The sequence below is a fragment of the Diceros bicornis genome, chromosome 24 (genome assembly GCF_020826845.1).
Source record: "Diceros bicornis minor isolate mBicDic1 chromosome 24, mDicBic1.mat.cur, whole genome shotgun sequence".
In the NCBI taxonomy this organism is placed as follows: domain Eukaryota; kingdom Metazoa; phylum Chordata; class Mammalia; order Perissodactyla; family Rhinocerotidae; genus Diceros; species Diceros bicornis.
The window spans coordinates 45,268,630-45,284,427 of NC_080763.1; the positions used below are offsets into that span (position 1 = coordinate 45,268,630).

The following is a 15,798-nucleotide window of genomic DNA, read 5'->3' on the forward strand; positions in this document are numbered from 1 at the left end:
GAGAGGTACCAGGCATCTTTTAACTCAGATCCTTTATTTTTGGGTCCATTCCCACTCTCCACCTGTGTCCCTTCCTAAACCACATGCTCTTAAAATCAAGTTGGAGCATTTAATGGAGTTTTCAGGAAAGAAACCATTTGGAAATGAGGGGAGTGAGGAGACCTGAAAACAGCTGTGGCTAACAGTCCACATCTCTGTCTTGATCAGGTAGGCAAGGTATACATTCCTTGCAGGCTGTTTGTCACCACACGTCAGCCATTAGTGAGCTCTGACTTCTCAGAGATTCTAGAAAGCTTTGCACAACTCTTACGATTCTTTCAATATTTTACTTTCTTCTATATAGTCATTGACATTCATTTCTTCAGTAAACTGGAAGCTTTGTACAAAGCTGGAGCTTTTGAGACGCTTGAAATGATCAAGCACTATCACACAGAACTCTGTATGCTGCTTTCAACTTCATTTTGTTGATGAAGCAAAAAGCAATCATTCCATGCACAAGGCATTGAGCCATAGATGGACACAGCCATGGCCTTTGCCCTCACAGCCCGAAGGGCAAAAGCACCGGTGTAAGAAAAATACCAGTTTAATTAAGCGACATTAATCATTTGTCTTGCTGCCAAAACAAAAAGCCTCTAGAAAGTTCAGAGGGATGGCTCACTGGCCTAATTCATTCTGCCCAAACAGAACAGAACAAAAGCAGTGAACTTATCTGCACTTTTCGAGTCCCATGGCTCTGAAACTGCAATTTAACCTGTCCTTCTAAACTGGTTTTCCCTGTGAGCAGCAAGTGCAGGCAGCCTGGAGCCAATACAGCATGGTGTCTTCACATGTCCAGTTATAAGATGCTCGCTCCATAGCTGAAGAACGGGAGACAAGAACATCCCCCACCACAGAAAACTCAAGGCCTATCCAACAGGTCACCTGCTCTGGGGCAAGTTTTAAAAGCTATTTGTGGAGCAGATGCTAGGATAGCACTGAGAAGCATGTCAGGGCTTTCTCACACCTACCACCCTTCCTGACGGTTTTAAACCCTTTTCAGCTTTCTGCACTTAACTGTGAAGTCTACACATCTATGACTCAGAAGCCAGGCTGCCTAATTGGGTACTTCCCCCACTTCTCTCATGTCTACGGGGAAGTATCAACTACTTGCAAAGACGTTTTCCCATCAATTACTAGAGAGTGGGGAAAGTGAAATTAATTAAGCCACACAAAAATTCTCCCACAACTGGTTCTCATTTGTGAAATATTTATGCAGAATTTATAAGCTATGAAGCCAGAAATGACTTGTTTCAACAGATCTGACTTTGCCAAACTGTGTGGGTGCAGCGCTCCAAGGGGAATTACTCAGATTTTAAAACTCAGATTCACAGCAAAAATGATCTAATTTTTCACTCTTTACACTAATATTCTCAAAAACCAAAACCCATACACTTTTCTCTAATATGTTCTCAAAAACACACCCGCTTGTTTTAACAAGTTTGATGTAAGATTAATGCACTACAGTTCAGCACTATCAGGGGCTTCAACTGCAAGAACACTATTCCAAGAGTCAAGGTGGAGAATACACACGTCCAAGAAACTTACACGGGCGTTCAATTGGCCAAACGAGTACTACAAAGACACACCTTCCCAAGTTTTCAGTTTTTCATGGTTTTCTTAGAAATCAGGAAACCTTTATACCTACTGCTTTAAACCAACTGTCGGGTCGACCAAAAGGATGAATAAGGACAAAACCACTTGGCTGCAATATAGCTAGCTACTCAGGAAGGTTTAACTTGACGCTAATCCGTGCCAGGAAAAATCCAGGCTCTGGCGCAGGTATAATGGAGAACAGGGCGGGAAAATGGTGGGATTTTCAACGGGGAGACAAATGCAAAGCCTGTGGGCACAAGGACGAGCATCTACGAGGGAGAAATAGGTGAACACCGCGGTCAAGGGCAACAATGACTGGCTGGAGAGCGGAGAGAGGGAAGCTCAGAGGGAAATTTTAGATGCGAAGCCGCGCTCCACGGCGAGCGGCCGGGACCCCGCGTTTCTAAGATCTGCGGAGAAGCGGGCACCCAACGGCTCCGTCTTAGGTTTCCGCGGGTCACAAAAGGATAACGGACACCTTGCCAACGGTGGACCCGGGGATCCTCGCGCCGCTTCCGCCGCCCCGCCCCGCGCGCGGCCCACCTGAGCTCGGCCCCCCGGCCTGGCGCGGGGACGGGCGCTCCCGGCGAGGTGCGGGGCCGTGGCCGCTGGCGGACATGTTCCTCCGGCGCCCGCCCGCCTTTGTTCGCCCGGCCCTCCTCCCTCGCCCCGCCGCCATCGCCCGCCCGCCCGCCCGCAACGCGGCGCCCAGAGCAAACGCTGCCCGACGCCAAGAACGAGGCACAGGCGTTTCTCGTCAAAGCAGACTTTATTGGGGCGCCCGGGCCGCCCCGCGCGCGCCGCCCGCACCCCCGCGCGGCCCCCGGACTCCGACCCCGCGCGCCGCCAGCCCCGCCTTCGCCCGCAGGCGCCCTCCCCCGCGGCGCCGGGGGCCGCGCGCACCGCTCACCGGCTCCCGAGGCGGCGGCTGCAACGGCGACGCCCCGCTCCCGAGCGCGGCCCGGGCCCCGGGCGGCAGGTTTTGCTGCTGTGGCCCCGCGGAGGGCGGGAGCCGCGCGACTCGCGGCGGCGGCGGCGTGCTGACGTCACGCGTCGCGGCCAGCCAGCTCGCGCGGGGGCCGTCGCACCGGCCCCAATCCGGGAGGAGCCCGGGTGAGGGGGCGGGGCCGCGGCGGCGACCGGGCCGATCGATTGGCCGAGGAGGAGGAGCGAGGGACCGAGCGGGCGAGTGGGAGCGAGCGGGGCGGGCCGAGGCGCGCGGAAGTCTCGCGAGGCCCAGCCCGAGCGGAGTGTGGCGGCGGCGGCGGCGGCGAGATCTGGGCTCGGGGTGAGGAGTTGGTATTTGTGTGGAAGGAGGCGGAGGCGCAGGAGGAAGGGGGAAGCGAGCGTCGGCCCGGAGGGCGGGAGGAGGCGCGGCCAGAGCGGGCGGCCGAGGCGAGGCGGGGCGCCCGGGCGAGCAGCGGCCGAGCGAGCGCGGGGCGCACCGAGGCGAGGAGGCGGGGAAGCCCGCCGCCGCCGCCGCCGCGCCCGCCCCTTCCCCCCGCCGCCCGCCCCCTCTCCCCCCGCCCGCCGCCTTCCTCCCTCTGCCTTCCTTCCCCACGGCCGGCCGCCTCCTCGCCCGCCCGCCCGCAGCCCCGGAGCCGAGGCCGCCGCGGCCGTGGCGGCGGAGCCCCCAGCCATGGCCTCGGGCGACACCCTCTACATCGCCACGGACGGCTCGGAGATGCCGGCCGAGATCGTGGAGCTGCACGAGATCGAGGTGGAGACCATCCCGGTGGAGACCATCGAGACCACGGTGGTGGGCGAGGAGGAGGAGGACGACGACGACGACGAGGACGGCGGCGGCGGCGACCACGGCGGCGGGGGCGGCCACGGGCACGCGGGCCACCACCACCACCACCACCACCACCCGCCCATGATCGCGCTGCAGCCGCTCGTCACCGACGACCCGACCCAGGTGCACCACCACCAGGAGGTGATCCTGGTGCAGACGCGCGAGGAGGTGGTGGGCGGCGACGACTCGGACGGGCTGCGCGCCGAGGACGGCTTCGAGGACCAGATCCTGATCCCGGTGCCCGCGCCGGCCGGCGGCGACGACGACTACATCGAGCAGACGCTGGTCACCGTGGCGGCGGCCGGCAAGAGCGGCGGCGGCGGCTCGTCGTCGTCGGGCGGCGGCCGCGTCAAGAAGGGCGGCGGCAAGAAGAGCGGCAAGAAGGGCTACCTCGGCGGCGGGGCCGGGGCGGCGGGCGGCGCGGACGCGGGCAACAAGAAGTGGGAGCAGAAGCAGGTGCAGATCAAGACCCTGGAGGGCGAGTTCTCGGTCACCATGTGGTCCTCAGGTGAGCGCCGGCGCGCGCCGGCCCCCGGGATGTTTTTGTTTTGAAGGGAAGCCATGTTTTATGTGTGTGATGGGCGCCGCCATCTTCTTCGCGGGGCAAGTATGGCGGCCCCAAAAGATGGCGGGCCGCGGCGGGGGCGGCGGGCGGCGGCGGCCGAAGATGGCGGCGGAGGCGCGGCGCCGCCCGCTAGGCCGCAATGGCGTAGTTTCCCCGGGCGGGGCGGCCGCGCGGCGGCGGGGCGGGGCGCGCTCGGCCAACGGACGCCGCCGGCCCGTTGTCCGCGCCCCGCTCCCCCCCCCGGGCGGCCCCCCGCCCCGGCCAGCTCCCCCTCCCCCCCGGGCCGGCTCCCCGCGGGCCCGGGGGCGCGGGCGGGGCGTTGGCGGGGGAGCGCGGACCTCGCGCGGGGCCGGGCTGCCGCCGTGCCCTCGCCGGCCTCTGGGGGGCGCCCGCGGCCCCGCCCCGCCCCCTCCGCCCCGCCCCGCACCCGCAACTGCTCCCGGGAGGCGCCTTCCGCGGGGGCGGGGCGGGGCGGGGGCGCCGGGCTCCGCGCGCCGCGCAGGCCTTGCCGGCTGCCCGGCGGGGCGGGACGTGGCGCGGCGGGCTCGCGCGTGCGGCTCCGCGCCCGCAGGCCTGGCACCGCGCCGCCCGCGGGCCTGGCCCGGGCCCCAGCGCGCAGCGGGCCGGCCCGCCGGGGCCCTGGGTGTTTGAGGCCCTGAGGGTCGGGGAGGTGGTCTCTTGTGCAGGATTCGGTTCTTTGCAGACCGGCTGGTCAGTTATACGGCTGGGGAGGTTTGCCGCTGGCTTAATAAAACCGAGTCCTTTCGGTCCGCATGCTTTCTACTTGAGAGAAAGCCATCTCCTCATTTTCCCCGGGAAGAGACGGATTACAGAAAGCGTGTTTTCAATATGTTAGTACTGCTTTGAACGAAGGCCAGGAAAAATACCTATCTGCACGTGTAAATCTTTTCGTTTCTACTTAATAGCGATCCAGAGGCTGGTTTTTTTCCTCTCGGTATCCTCTTTATTCTCCTGCTATTTTAAATTGCTGGCATAGTAAATACGCTGAGAATAGTTCTGGTATAGCTAGTTAATCTGGTACTCGTGATGATTGGATTCAGTACTAAATTGCGTTGTAGGACCCTCGCCCAAAGTTCCATTAGGGCTAGTTCATAAATTCTCAGAATTGGATGGGGCCTCAAAATGTGATTTAAGTATTAGAAGGTGGTTAAGAGTCAGAGGAACGAATGAAATAGAGAATGGCAAGCCTGGACTGAAAAGCTGGTCTGGTTGTATGTATTGGAAGCCCCAAGTTGAGGTAACTAATAAAGCTGGATGGATCTGTGACTCAGAGGGCTCAGCAGGGCGATCGGAGTTGCTGCCATAATCCAATAGCGAGTGCTAACAGGGGCAGCTCTGGATGTCGGAGTGCCTTGTAGAACTCTTGGCAAGTTGAGTTTAGCGGGGGCTATATGTTTGAATGAAACCGGCCTACTTTAGTACTTAATGGTTATCAGAAGATATCTTTTGTGTGTTTTGGTAGCTCAGAATGATTGCAAGCTGACCATGTTGGGATTAAAAGCCTTGTTTTCCCGTTAACAGAAAGGGAATAAGGGAGGGGAATGTTGGCTATCGATGAGTTTGCAGGATTCAGGATACTCTCTGAAACTAGGTATTTAGGTAAAGGTACGTTAACCACATAAAACTAAACTTGCTTTTTTTTCATGGTGTGGTCTTGTTGATTTTATAGTAATTTGGGAAAAGAGTACGTTACATATTCTGCATTTGACCTTACTAAATTGCTAACCAGCTTTCCCATACCCAGAAAACTTGGTAATGTATGCCTTTACTTGATGAAATGATACACATCAAGTCAGCCAGGTGGGGTGCAAGTCTGAGGGGCCTGAGTAATGGGAGTTAATTTACAATTAAGTCAGCACTTGAAAGTCATTACTTCTCCTGTGCAGGTGGCTGCTTACAGGGTTGCACAGTTCGGGGTTATTTTAATGTTTGTTTCTTTAAAGAGTTAGTGGTCTGGTGTGTTCAAGTACTCTGTGCATCAAGATGCTATAAATATTTGATGGCAATAACGTAGTATGGCCTATTGTGGTAAACTATCCCCCTTCCTTGTCCTTCGGATTTGGAGTTATTACCAAAAAGAAGCTAAATAGTTTGTGATTAACTATGCATGTCCGAAGTTCATATTCTGAGTACAGCTTCATCTTCAGAACTGAAATAGAGATCACGGGTAACAGGTAAAGAAATCAGAGCAGGTTAATTGTTCAGCTAGATTTCCGTGTGTGTCTGTGTTGACTGTGGTGGGCAGTGTGCTCACCACTTTCACGTACTTGATCTCATTGGATCTTAAACACGAGAGTTCTGACTACACTGTAGTGTCATTAAAACAGTCCCTTAGATTGGTATGAGCTGTGAAGTGTCAGTTTTGCCTGAGCCCAAACTTAGACTGAAGTCCTTATAATAATAATTGTACACAGAGTGTATTCTCGGGATTGGTTACTTGTTAGTACTTCTTGGTTTAAAAAAGAAAAAAGTTCAGTGGGAGCCAGCATGTTTGTGGAAGCCAAATATTTGGATTTTATAGGGTTCTTTTGCTTGTATGCCATCTTCCTTTAATTTCCCGGAAAATAACAGCGATCTGTTTTATTGGCATCTTTTAAATGGAACAGCAGCAAGGGAATCTGGTAGTTTCAGACCTGAAAAGGTCCTTAGAGATCTGCTTTTTAAAAAATTGATAGAGTTCACATGTCCACAGTTCAGTGGTTTCTGCTATATTCACCAGGTTGTGCCGTCATCACCACTATCTAATTCCAGAACATTTTCATCAGCCCCAAAAGAAACCCCATACCTGGTAGCAGTCACTCCCCATGTACCTCTCCACACAGCCCCTGGCAACCACTAATCTACTTTTTGTCTCTCTGGATTTGCCTACTCTGGACATTTCATTTAAATGGAGTTATACAATATGTGGCCTTTTGTGTCTGGCTTAGACTGTTTTCAAGGTTCATGCATGTTGTAGAATGTGTCTCGTTCCTTTTTATGGCTGAATACTGTTCCCTGTGTAGATAACACAGCAGATGTGAAAATGCGGCCTCGTTAAGGCTGAACATGTTTCAGTCTTTAATCACAGTTCAGCTGTGTATTGAATATTTGTAATCCATTGTTTTAAGGCCCGTGTTTATTTTTATTTTTGTACTGGCATATAACTAATGAGCATTTCAATGTTGCCAGACGTAGGGCACAATATTATATGTTTTTTTCCTAGATATTCCTTACTGTTGTATAGGAGCAACTTCCTACTTTATAGAACTTATTATAAACTAAACCAGTTAACGAAATCATTGGATCTGGTAGGGAAGCTAATAATAAAAGCCGTAATTAAAACATTTAGTTGTTTTTTGTTTTTGTTTTTTTGAGAAAGATTAGCACTGAGCTAACGTCTGTTGCCAATCCTCCTCTTTTTGCTGAGGAAGACCGGCCCTGGGCTAACATCCGTGCCCATCTACCTCTACTTTATATGAGACGCCGCCACGGCATGGCCACAGCATGACTTGATAAGCGGTGCGTAGATCTGTACCCGGGGTTCCAAACCTGCGGAGCACACAAAGTTAACCACTGTGCCCCCAGGCTGGCCCCTAAAACATTTAGTTTTGAGAGAAACCTAGAAGGCTTTAAAATCTTGAGGTTTCAGGTAGTTAGAAATTGTGACCTTCGCTAAAGGTTGTTGATACTTTATTTTTTGTTAGACCGAATACAGAAGTGCCTAGAGTAAAGCATCTAAGACCAGAAGACCATTGATACTAGAATCAGTAAATTGAAAGAAAATAGAAAAGTAGTAAATTTTTTGTTAGTTTTATGTATTCCTAAAGTTCAGGTTTGCCAAAAATTACTAGTCCTGACATTTGCCATTCCTCTGGGTTTTCCCTCTGCTTCTTTTTTACCATGCTATTTATCACCAAGTAGTGATGCCATAAACATAAATTCCCATAGAGCCAAGCCAAAGAAGCCCTCCCAAGTAATCACATCAACCCATGGCCTACATAGGAAAGCCTAAGTCGTAGGCCCCGACTCCTGACCTGTAGCTCTGGAAGCCTGGCTTACTGATAAAGCCTCTGCTGTCAGCCTCAGAAAGTATTAACCTTTCCTCTTCCCTCCCACCTTCAGCAGCTGACTCTCCCTAGAGGGAAAAGAAAAATCCCTATCAGGAAAAGGTCAGGGCTCCTGACCTACCTACAACTAGCATTTTAGGCTTTTGGAAGAGAATAAATAATAATTTTTAAAAAGTATGGCAGACTCCTGGGTGGATATTTACGAAAGACCTTTCTATTTGTTTTGTTTTTGAAGTCGGCTTAGTAAGATCGGTTTGTTTTAAGGCTGGGGCATTTAGGGCTTATGACAGGTTATTAGCAAAAACAGTTATTAGAATGAACATTTAAGATCTGCAGTCTTTTGTTAACTCCTGATCTGCTCTTCCCAGGACCATTTTATAAACTCTGCTATTACTACTTCCCATAGGAAGAGTATGCAAAAGTGAAAACTTTATATAATTTTAAAATCTGTATATTTACCAGTGAGTTGTAGTCTATATAGTATTATTGGATAAACAATCAAACTTTTTATGTTTAAAATTTGGTATCTGAAGCACTACTTGGATGGTGAAAATAATATTAATTTCATTACTGTTAGCAGGATATTAGAAACACCTGGGGAGGTCTTGAAAGTTAGTTGACTCTATTGTATAAGTTTGTACCTTCCCATGTATGGTGGACTTAAATTACAGTACCCGAGAGGAGCCGTTTCCTAGTCCTAAGTATCTTGTGTTAGTAGGTCCCATTCTGCTTACCTTTGTGATTATCAATAACAGCAAGCCCAGTGGTTTCTGGGAATCATATTGGTAACAGCATCAAATTTCTTCTTTAGAGGGCACTGAGCAAAGTATTCGACCTTGGCATATCTTAATGTTTGACCTTGGAATCTTTGTAAAATGACTCCTTGGAGTAGGGGGATCCCTGAAAGCATTTTCAGTTTCTTTATAGCAAAGAAATTCTACTCCTTACCGAATTCCTACGTGACAATGGGAAGCAATATACTCGATTTCTTAAAGCAAAGCTATCCAATTTTAACATGACCTGGCGAATGAGATACTAGGAATTCTCTTAAGTAAAATTCTTAATAACCCTTCAGTTACTTTAGTCTTACACAGTGGTTTCAGATAGGATTAAACATTAAAACAACGTAAATGGTTGTGGTGGACTCTTTTCTTTGTCGTGTAAATTCTTCCCCTCAAACAGAGGCCCTGGGGAGTAGGGAAAGAGGCTACCATTGTGGTGCTGGAAGCTGTGACCCTGTCTCTTCCGGGAGAGTCACGAACTTCAAATAGAATGTCTGGTATCTGAGTATCACACTCTTGAAAACGTCCCAAAGGGTCTTTCTCTTTTTGCCAATCTCAACTTGACCTTCTTTACTTCTTTTCCCTTTATGTCTTCTAGCTTCTGAGCACCCAGAAAATTTGAGGGCGAGAAGCTGCTGCCACTACTCCAAATTCACAATTGGTTTTTAATTTCTTATTTTGTTCATAACTTACTTATTATTTGTAGCAATACATATGGCTCCTGTATTAAATAAATTTTCATAGATTCTTAACAAGAACTAAATACAGACCTCTGGGGATCCAGTCATGCAGTCTATTCCTTTCTGAATTTTCTAAGACTTAAATCAGATGACTTCACTCTCCTGCTTAAAAACCCCTCAAACACAACAATGTGAATATACTTAATGCCACTGAGCTGTAGACTTAAAAATAGTTAAAATGGTAAATTGGTAAATTTTATGTTTTGTGCGTTTTAATACCGCCCCCCGCAGGCATCCCATCACATTGAGTACGATCTGAACTCCTCATCATAACCTGCGGGGCCCTGTGATTGGGCCCCTGCTTTCCTCTCTGACCTCCCCCTCCTCCCTCTGCTCCCATTGTGCTCCAGCCTTGCTGGCCCCCTTTCAGTTCCGTGAACTTGTTTCTGTGCACTGCTCTCACCTCTTTCAGGGCTCTGGCCCCAGATGTTCACATTTTAGTGCCGCCATGTTTTTCTAGCCTCAGCTCTAAGGTCTTTCCTGTTCATCCATTCAAATTAGCACACCACCCCCCCTTACTATCTCATAACCCTGTTTTATTTTTTTGTAGCACTGTCTGAAATTGTCTTGGTTTTTTTTCTTGTAACTTGCTGCTTTTCTTTCTACTTTCTCTAGAGTATAAGTCCTGGGCTGTCACCCTGCAGCCTTAGGAAGGCACTAGGCACATTAGAAGATTGTCAGTGAATAACTGAGTGAGTGAGTGCTTGGAAGTTGTGCTGTAAGGCAGAGTCGGGGCCTGTAGACAAAATACCGTTCTCATCTGTTAGCGCATGGGTGGAAAAGAAGTATTGAGGGTGAGGAGAGGGTGGAGAAGCAGCTCTTTTTAGAAAAGGCATGGGCTTCAGAGTCGGTCCTAGATGCAAATCCTGGATCTGCCACTTAGGGTGCTTCTTTACGCACATTACTTCATTACTTGGAATTTCTTTGTTTCTTTTTTACTTGGCATTTCTGGGGCTTGATTTCTTCAACCAAAAACATGGTGTTGATATCTTAACAGGTTTTGTTTGACTTGAGTGAATTGAGGACTGTGACAGTTGCTGGCATGAAACAGGTACTCAGTAAATGATAGTATCCCTTCTTAAAGTCTCTCTCGGTGGGGAAAAGTGGAAACAGCCGATGTCTGATTTTTGCCTGTTGCTTAGTAATGAATCTCTAATATTTAGCTCTCCTCCATTTCAGTGAAGGTTTGGGTGATGACAGTGGTGAATTGATAATGTCATTTTTGCCTTGAGTCACCTAGAATGGTCAGACCAAAGTTAATAGCCTAAGATGGAAGGTGTGGAGAAACAAAATCCAGTCACCCCATAAATAAGTAAGTAAGTAAAATTGGTGAAAATAGAGAATCAAGACCAGAGGAAAAAGGGAAGTATTAGGGTCAACCTAATGAGCTTCCTGGCAATCAGGACAAAAAGGGAAACCATCTTACCCTTAACTGATTCTTTTTTTGTGTGTGTGAGGAAGATGAGCCCTGAGCTAACATCCATGGCAATCCTCCTCTTTTTTGCTGAGGAAGACTGGCCCTGTGCTAACATCTGTGCCCATCTTCCTCCACTTTATATGGGATGCCACCACAGCATGGCCTGACAAGTGGTGCATCAGTGCGCACCCAGGATCCGAACCTGGGCTGCCAGCAGCGGAGCGTGCGCACTTAACCGCTACGCCACGGGGCCGACCCCTAACTGATTCTAAGATGGGAAAAACTTCTAAAGAAATCAAACCTTTCTTAGAACTGAATTCTAAAATAGAATAGACTTACATATGAGGGGAACACTGAGTGTTAGTAATGCCCAGATTCCAACCAGTATAGTGTCTTAGAGCAGCCAGGGGCTTAACATGTAATCTATCTGAAGATGATTCATGATTTTCTGTGTTCTTTACATGCTAACTCTAGGTTTTAAAAAGTTCAGGGGCTGGCCCCGTAGCTTAGTGGTTAAGTGCGCGTGCTCCGCTGCTGGCGGCCCGGGTCGGATCCCGGGCCCGCACCGACGCACTGCTTCTCCAGCCACGCTGAGGCCGCGTCCCACATACAGCAACTAGAAGGATGTGCAACTATGACGTACAACTATCTACTGGGGCTTTGGGGGGGAAAAAAATTAAAAAGTTCAGCCTTCTTTAAAAACCATTAAGCATAGGACCTACTGTTCCACTTAAACCCAGGAGGGGGAGGGGAAAGTGGAATAAAGGTGTTTTTGGACCCTCCACTCTATTTTCCAACACAGTGCCATTTAACATGTTATCTTGTTTCAGCCTTATAAGATAGGTGGTCTTCTCTTTATTTAATAAATGAGGAAACCAAGCAAGGTTCAGTGACAGGAACAAAGGGCCTCTTGAAGGAAAGAGATTTTGGTCTGGGCTTTGGAGAGTAGAGCGGACTTAGATGGGGGATGAGAGGCAGGCAAGAGGCAAAAGTTGTGTGTATCACATCCCTTTTATCCCACATTGACTAACACTGTGAGAACACCAGTTTGGTTGGGGTGCGGAGGGAAGGTCTGACCCCCCCTTTTTTCCTCTTCTCTGGACCTGTAGAGTGCTCCCAGCCTTCCGTTTAGTTCCTTAATCTTAGCTTTATGACTGTAAATTATTTTAGTCTCTTTGCTTTGCCTCTCAAACTAGACTGGGAGTGATTATAGCTGTGGTAACATAGAAGGAACTGATAGCTGAGAGAGAGGGACTTATCGATAAACTGTTTTTACCTTTTGACTAGTTCCGTATGCAAAAAATAGAGAATGTTTTTAAAAATGTCAAAAAATAGAGAATGTTTTTAAAATGTGTGCCCATTTATGGATGAATTGGCTAGATTTTGTTTTCCCACACCTTCCAGTTGAGGCCACTAAACTTTAGTCTGGTTGGTGGAGGTGAGCTGGAGTTGCCTGATCCACAGATTTAACTAGAGTTGTTGTGTTGTTTTTTTTTTTTTTTTTGTGAGGAAGATCAGCCCTGAGCTAACATCCGTGCTAATCCTCTTTTTGCTGAGGAAGACCAGCTTGGAGCTAACATCTGTTGCCAATCCTCCTCTTTTTTTTTTTCCTCCCCAAAGCCCCAGTAGATAGTTGTATGTCATAGTTGCCCATCCTTCTAGTTGCTGTATGTGGGATGTGGCCTCAGCATGGCCGGAGAAGCAGTGCGTCGGTGCGCACCTGGGATCCGAACCCGGGCCGCCACCAGCGGAGCGTGTGCACTTAACCGCTAAGCCACGGGGCCGGCCCTGACTAGAGGTTCTTTTTTTTTTTAATTTTATTTATTTATTTTTCCCCCAAAGCCCCAGTAGATAGTTGTTATGTCATAGTTGCACGTCCTTCTAGTTGCTGTACGTGGGACACGGCCTCAGCATGGCCGGAGAAGCGGTGCATCGGTGCGCGCCCAGGATCCGAACCCTGGGCGGCCAGCAGCAGAGCGCGAGCACTTAACCGCTAAGCCACGGGGCCAGCCCTGACTAGAGGTTCTTAATGACGATTTCCCCCGCCTCTCTACCCCTCTGAATCAGTGACTTACATTCTCAGCTTTTTCCAAATAGGAATTCTGAGATTTGGTTTTAATCTGCTTTGCCCAGTTGTGTTCTGATATTCACAATCATAAATTTAAGTTACATTGGTTGTAGAAACCCATTACAATGAAACTTTTTTTTTTTTTTTTGAGGAAGATCAGCACTGAGCTAACATCCATGCCAATCCTCCTCTATTTTGCTTAGGAAGACTGGCCCTGAGCTGACATCTATTGCCAATCCTCCTTTTTTGTTTTTCTTTCCCTTTTTCTCCCCAAAGCCCCAGTAGATAGTTGTATGTCATAGTTGCACATCCTCCTAGTTGCTGTATGTGGGACACGGCCTCAGCATGGCCAGAGAAGCGGTGTGTTGGTGCGCACCCAGGATCCAAACCCGGGCCACCAGTAGCGGAGCGCGCGCACTTAACTGCTAAGCCACAGGGCTGGCCCCTCACTAATGTTTTTTGAACAAGGGGAAACTTATACGTACATATGGTCTGTAAATGTATAAAAATAATTTCTCTTTTCCTTTTTTCTTTCTTTTTTTTTTTTGGTGAGGAGATCAGCCCTGTGCTAACGTGTGCCAGTCCTCCTCTTTTTTTGCTGAGGAAGACTGGCCCTGGGCTAACATCCGTGCCCATCTTCCTCCACTTTATATGGGACGCCGTCACAGCATGGCTTGCCAAGCAGTGCGTCTGTGCGCGCCCGGCATCCGAACCGGCGAACCCGGGGCCACCACAGCAGAGCGTGTGCACTTAACCGCTTGCGCCACCAGGCCAGCCCCAATAATTTCTCTTTTAGAAGATCATAAATTTCTATTACGTTTGGCAAAAACTTTTGAAGATTTTCTTTTGCAAGAATCAGATAAAATGGCCAAATAATAGCAGACATTGACATTATTTGATCTGTTGCTTTAGTATGTGTCCAGTTCTTGGTGAAAATGAGGCAGACCTTGTCTTTGATTTCTTCTGGCAATAGAACCTAGCATCTTTTGTCGTTTCTCTAGCAGTCTTCTTTGACATGTGATTTTTTTCCCCCTATATAAATAGTTTATTTCCTTACGTCTTGTTGTAGAATAGTTAATGACTCTCTTTATAATTTCTGTGCGCTGGTCTTAAAGTTCTCCGAGTTAAGTTCCACGTAATATATTATTAGGGAATAAATAAGAAACGTGATGATAATATGAAGTTTAAATATATATGATGGAAGCATACAGTAACCACAGCAATTATTTAGTACTTAGACCAACAAAAGATCTTTTTAGGCAAGAATATTGTATAACTGACATTGTTTAGAAGTGCAGGTGTATAGTGATAATCTAAAGCAGGCTGATTTTTAATCAGTTTTACTATGGTTTTAAAATTATGTACAGACCATGCACTCATTGTCTATACTCGAGATAGACTGCCATCACTGTGTGCCACTTATATTTGTTATGTCACTGATTCAGATTCTCATTAGACAAAGCTGGTTTTCTCCCTCCATCTGGACCTCTCTCTTCAGGCTCCTTTGAAAGTCTTCCTCATTCTCACAGTACTGGAATTACCCAGGTTTTGGTTCTGAGCCGTCTCCTCTCTCTGTTTTTTTCAATAGATAATATTAGTATATATTTCTGGGGCTTTAAATGCGGTCTGTATGCCAGTGATTCCCATGTATTTCTCTCCAACCTAGGTTTCTTTTTATCCCCCACGCTTGCATGTCTAAGGACCTTCTTGAGATCTGTCTACTAGGTGTCACAGATACCTTAAACCAGAGTGGGACTCTAGATTTGCTCCTGCACATGGTCTCCTCCCCATTGTTTCCCATCTCAGCTGATGACGCCACCATCCTCCAAGAAACACACACAAGAAACTCAGATGGCATACTTGACATCCCTGTTCCCCCCCACCTGTCTGATTCATTACCCAGCCATGCTTATTCCTCCTCCAAGATAAAAGTTAAATCTAACCCGGTTTAGAGACCTGCTGACAAATGCGCTCTTTTTGGGGAGTAAATCCCATCGTTCAGTAATCTCACTGTCAGAAATTGTTTCTTGTTTCAAATAGAAAAATTTTCACTAATCTAAACCATTTTCTCTGAAATCTCATCATATAAATCAAAAGTTGGCAAACCTTTGCTGTAAAGGACTAGATAGTAATATTGTAGGTTTTGTGGTCCTACAGTCTTTGTTACAGCTAATCAATTCCAAGTGCCATTGTAGCAGGAAGGCAGCCATAGACAGTACATAAACAAGTGAGCATGGCTGTGTTCCAGTGAAACTTTATTTATAAAAATAGATGGCATATTTGTACACCATCATTCATAGCAGCACTATTCACAATAGCCAAAAGGTGGAAACAACCCAACTATCTGTCAATAGATGAGTGGATAAACAAAATTTGGTATGTCCATACAGGAATATAATTTGGCCGTGAAAAGGAATGAAAATTTGATGTATGCTACAACATGGATGGACCTTGGAAACATTATGCTTAGTGAAATAAGCCAGGCACAGAAGGACAAATACTGTATGATTCCACTTATAAAAGGTACCTAGAGTAGGCGAATTCATAGAAACAGGAAGTAGAATAGAAATTATCAGGGTTGGAGGAAGGAGGGGTTATTGAATAATGGTTACAGAGTTTTTGTTAGGGGTAATGAAGTTTTGGGCATAGATAGTGGTGATAGTTACACAACATTATGAATGTACTTAATGCCACTGAATTGACAGATTCACATTTACAGATGGTTAAAATGA

General features: G+C 48.1%; 1 protein-coding gene across 1 annotated transcript in view; it reads left to right on the forward strand.

Annotated features, from left to right (window-relative positions):
• The first annotated feature begins 3,031 nt into the window (after window positions 1-3,031).
• YY1 (YY1 transcription factor) overlaps window positions 3,032-15,798 on the forward strand; it is a 28,767-nt gene continuing 16,000 nt past the window's right edge. Inside the window, exon 1 of the mRNA XM_058567691.1 lies at window positions 3,032-3,935. Within this exon, the coding sequence (XP_058423674.1) occupies window positions 3,272-3,935 (664 nt within the window). The 5' untranslated portion in view covers window positions 3,032-3,271. The remainder of the gene's footprint in view (window positions 3,936-15,798) is intronic.